This window comes from Austrofundulus limnaeus, unplaced genomic scaffold (genome assembly GCF_001266775.1).
Source record: "Austrofundulus limnaeus strain Quisiro unplaced genomic scaffold, Austrofundulus_limnaeus-1.0 Scaffold287, whole genome shotgun sequence".
Taxonomy (NCBI): Eukaryota; Metazoa; Chordata; class Actinopteri; order Cyprinodontiformes; family Rivulidae; genus Austrofundulus; species Austrofundulus limnaeus.
Genome location: NW_013952689.1, coordinates 645314 through 650459, shown reverse-complemented (window position 1 = coordinate 650459; position 5146 = coordinate 645314). Strand labels below are relative to the sequence as shown.

Below are 5146 nucleotides of genomic sequence, written 5' to 3'. Positions count from 1 at the left end.
GGTTGTTACCAACATCTGGTGAAAATTTCATGTCATTAGCACCTCTAGTAATATATTTACTGAGAAAAATGGTGACGTGTTCAATACTTATTTTACCCACTGTACAGTATATTATAACTGCATTTTATCCAATAGCAACAAAATGTCTTAATGTCAGATTCTGATTGTCTACTGTCTCTAAAACAAACATATATTTTTCTATTCTTGCACAATTCTTTATATTATATTTTTTATTATTAGTATTTGTATCATGGCTAGTCAGTGTTAATTTTTGTTTTGTGTGCACTATCTATAGTTTGTAAAGTAACTGTGTGCACCTCTGTACTGATGCTGCTGTGACACCTGAATTTCCCCTCTGCGGGGCAATAAATAGGCTATTCTATTCTATTCTATTCTATTCTATTCTATTCTATTCTATTCTATTCTAAAACGTTTCTTCATGTAAGTTGCTTAAACTTCTTCAGTCTGTGATAAATTTCCAAACTCCAATGTGAAAAGAAAAAAAAAACTCAGCCATCATTGCTTTGTTGTTTATGTTGCTGTCGGCACAATGAATACTGGGATACTGTCGGCTGCATAGAATACTCAAAGCAAGCCTACGTTTTCAGGCTTTTGTCAGTAGGCGCCTATGAATTGGGACAGCCTTCGGCGCGGGGCAGTGACGTACGCAGCTGACAAATGCAGCCGACGTTGTTTACATGAATTGAGACACAGCTGACAAATCCTCCATTACTGTACATGACCTTCTACCTTCACCACTAACAAAAGTGTTTGTTTTTATTGCCTCTGCCTCTGAAAGAGTTAGATTCTGTTAAAACCTTTTTTTTTCAAACCCTGTTCGTCATACTGAGATATGTACAGAACCATGAGCTGGCTGTACCGTTACACTCCTAATGATTTTGGAGAAACAAAGCTAACAGTTCAAAAAGAATAAAAGTTACAAAAATATTATTCAAAAACATGTCAAAAGAGGAAAACAATAGTACAAATTCTGCCTTTCAAAGCACCTTTTCTGCAGAGGCAGGAATTCCCCCCTCACAGCCTGCGGATGGCAGCAGGCCTGCCGCAGCCTCAGCAGCGGGTAGAGGATTGTGTTGACGGTGCGGCGGTCCAGGCTGCCAAGTTTCAGGCTCCAGTCTGAGATTTTCCTAAGTTTGACCAAAGCATCCTGAGAGCAGACCTCATGCTGGCGATGATAGAAGTGGCCCTCAACAGGAGAAAAACGCAGCCAGTGCACCTCTTCTGTCTGAGGGGGAATCTGAATCTGAAGAGGAAAACAGGAAAGCACAAAATTCTCTGTGAAAATCTTTAATAAATGTATGTTTTTTTTTTATATTTAGGGCTGGCCACAAAGAGATGCAGGACTTTTACAATCCTACCTGGTCAATGACATCCTTCTTAGCTGACCTCCATAATATCTGAGCAATCACATTGTAGAGAGGTTCTGTGTTACCACAGCGATAAGGGCGGTAAAGCAGCTGGTCCCACCAATGTTTGACCCAATATGGATCCACTCCAAGGAAAAGTACAAGGCCATATAAATCTACAAAAAAAAAAAACATTTTAGAAGGAAACCTATTGGTCTGCTTTTCTACCATTTTCAGAAAATAATGATTTGATACAAGTGAAAATGTTTTTATGTAAATAAAGAGTACCTTCTAAGCCTCTTTGAACAGGTGTACCACTGACACACCAACGGTTGACTGATGCCAGACGCAGTGCCATTTCTGCAGCCTGATGACAAAAATAGAAAGAAATCCATTTCACCCGCTTTCATGCATTAAAATAAGATCATCTACAGTTGAGAAGGCGTACAGTTGAAGCTAGTTTGGTCAAACCTGGAAAAGAACATTATAATATCATCTGATCAGTGTTGTTTTTGACTGCCATTTTAATTTTAGTCTTAGTCTTTTGGACAAAAATACTTAATGATTTAGTCAGTTTTAGTTATTTCTATATTTAATGGTTTTAGTCCAGTTTTAGTCGACAAAAACTTTAAAAAAATGTTTAGTTTTAGTCTTAAAAAAGACAAAATATTAGTTTTTACAAATTAATTTGAGTAATTTGCGTTAACATTTGTGAATTTGTGTTACTCTTAAAACGCCCAAACCAAAAACTTTCTCACTTTATTTCTCAGAATTTGCTAAAGTGCAATGAACATACAAAATACACATGCCCAATATTATAAGCAATAAAGGGGAACACACATGTTCAACTCAAACTTGTCAGCCAGGACCATGAAGATGCATCTTATTTATAAAAACAGACCTCATGCAGTCCTAAACTTAGTTAGTAAACTAACTTGTGCAAACGAGTGTTTACATGCACCAGGCATTTATTAGCCTCCACTTAAAAGCCTCCAAATGCTTTTCCCTTCAGTAAATTGTTGTGTTTATAAAGAGTTCATCTGGTCCCAAATGAGGCAGTGGTCATGTCCCCCTAGTGGTCTGGCTTAGTTACTGTTTGCAATCGATCTTTTCGGTGTTCCATGTATAATGTCTGTTATTTTGACAGGTAAAAGAATTGTACTTGTAAATTTGATTTGTACTTGTAAATTTGATTCGTACTTGTAATGTGGCAAAGTTGTAACAAATTTATGTACGTTTATAGAGTTACATGTACAAATTTAGACTCTTACACATACAATGATTCTGACAGTTTCTCTTACCTGATACTAAAACACCAAATTTTAGCTAAACATCTGTAAAATTCACTGAGTAGAGCAATATTTGTGTTCAAAGGTCCATTAGCTTTGGGAGCCAATTAGATTAGCATCAACTCCAAATGTTTATGAGATTTAGATGTACAGCCAGTATTTACTTACTGAGAGTTTCATAAAAATCCATTCAGTAATTATGATATTTTGCTAACGGTAACATGTACAGAGACACACAACATGCATACCTGTTTGTATTTTTATCCTTGTTAGGACATTTTACTGATGTCCGTATAGCTAACTCTGACCCTTACCCTAAATGATTAACATCCCATAACTAATAATAACTCCTCAATTCACACCTTAGTCCTAACCCTAACTCAAAAACGATGTTACACCTTTATAGGACCAAGTGTTGGTCTCCTTAAAGATTACGGGTCCTGACCAAGTATCTGATTATTCCAGAAAATATCCTTAAAATGTAACAAAACCCAAGTACACACACAAGAAAACACAAAATACGAGCAAAAAGCATATTACTCTTTGCCGGAAGACATTAAAAACAGTATATACTGTACATATGTATATACATACTGTATGAACAAACAAAACCGAAAACATTCCAAAAGCATTATGGGAACTGAGTTCTCCCTGACTCACCTTGGCAGTGGGGCACTCAACCATCTGTGCCTCATCCAGACAGATGCGCCACCACTCTACAGCCACTAAAGGGCTGGGTACAGCCATGTAGCGTTTCTGGTTCCGAAAGCGTCTGCCATCTTTGCTGTTGCTGTGGGGAATGTCAACGTAGTTGAGCTCCGAGCGAAGCACGTCGTAGGTGGTGATCACCACATCCTGCTCAGCAAGCATCCGAGGCTGGATGAAGCCATGTTTCTTCACACCCTGATAAACCTGAAATAAGTGAGTCTTCATTAAGACAGCAGCTTTAAATATTATTAAAACTGCAAGCAGTGAAAAAGGGCCCTTTCACCCCATGACGATTCAGAAAGTGTGTACATCTAGCTAAAGCCGGTCTATTTATCAAGTTTCTTTAAGCACAGCCAAATAGAACAATATGAAAAGGCCAGTTATGCACCAGTAGGGACACATCCAACTTGCCAAGATGCCCAGATAGCTGCTAGCGATTAATATTTTCTTAGTTTTTAAGTCTAAACTTTACAAAGCAATTTTGAAGATGGATGAAATGTGGGAAATTTTTTCAAACACAACAATGCATTTTTATACTGTCACTAGGCGGCACAGTGGCCTATTCAAAACGTGGCCATGTTCAGGACTGGAGGCTAATCACATAAATTTTGCAACGTTTGGGCAATTTACATTGACATTACACCCAACGTGTTTAAAAAGAAATGAGCGTTAAAAAACACGCCCACACTCTTCACATTGACCAACAACTTTTTAATAACGTTTGTATATTATCTTGTCAAGAAATATTGATCTAAATTTGAAGTTGATACGCACAAATTTGCAAATGACATTTGGCGAGACATATGAGAATCACCAAAATTTATGTTTTATAAATGGCCGACTTCCTGTAGGTTTTAAAGCTTTTGCCAAGAGACTTTTTTGAAGAACCTGAACCAGTGTACCTATGTACCAATTTTAATATGTGTATGTTAAAGTAATAAGACAGGCTGATGTTTAGATGGCGCTACAGAGAGCCAATTTGCCACGACCACAAGTATAGTGAGTATGAGTATAGAAAACCAAGCAAGTGTGGGTACGGGTTTTTCCTACAAGGTGGGGAAATTTTTACCAAAAAAAGCAGCCTCGTGGGGACTGAAGTGCATCGTGGGGACCAATTCCCACGGGTCCAAATGCAAATTACAGGTGTGGAGTTAGGTTTAGGACCAAGGTTTAGGTTAGTTTTAGAGTCAGGTAGGTACCTGAGAGGTTAGTTTTAGGGTAAATGGTCAGGGTTAGGATATAAAGTCTAAAAAAATGAATGGAAGTCAATGCACGGTCCCCACGGGGTTGAAGAACAAACGTGTGTGTGTGTGTGTGTGTGTGTACTTGTTTTGGCTACAGAGTGAGAACCATGTTAGGTTTTTAATATTCCTGGGTGCCACACCCTCCCCTGCTTATAAAAAAATAATATATTTTTTTCCTTTTGTATGCCTTTCACTCAATTTTTATTCTAAACCGTGCCCCTTGAGGTTAAATGGTTGTTATATATGACTTTTGGCACCACTTGTGGGAAATAACTTATGATTACCTTTAATAGACAGTTTTGAATAATAAGCAATACCAAAGTTTCTGTAGGATTAACCACCTTTCTTCTCAAGATTACTAAACAAGTTCCCCTTACAGTGGATCATGACTTACAAAAATGACTCAGTCTACAACTGAAAATATGGATGGAGGACCTCAGTTTAGCTTGTTTGTCGTGCTAGCACAAAGGCTAATAGGCTAAGCTGAGGTTCTTCTTCCATGAAGCAGCTCTGTTGTCCTCCATCCATATTTTCAGTT

General features: G+C 37.8%; 1 protein-coding gene across 3 annotated transcripts in view; it reads right to left on the bottom strand.

Moving 5' to 3' along the window:
* shprh (SNF2 histone linker PHD RING helicase) overlaps window positions 1–5146 on the bottom strand; it is a 52028-nt gene that overhangs the window by 36496 nt on the left and 10386 nt on the right. For all 3 annotated transcript variants that reach the window (XR_001311285.1, XM_014021305.1, XM_014021306.1), the window contains exons 10-13: window positions 3317–3568; window positions 1656–1734; window positions 1380–1543; window positions 1008–1264 (exon numbers count right to left, since the gene is read on the bottom strand). Coding sequence is in view for 2 of the 3 variants with exons in the window: in XM_014021305.1 (XP_013876759.1) it covers window positions 1008–1264; window positions 1380–1543; window positions 1656–1734; window positions 3317–3568 (752 nt within the window). In the remaining variant the exon portion in view is untranslated. The remainder of the gene's footprint in view (window positions 1–1007; window positions 1265–1379; window positions 1544–1655; window positions 1735–3316; window positions 3569–5146) is intronic.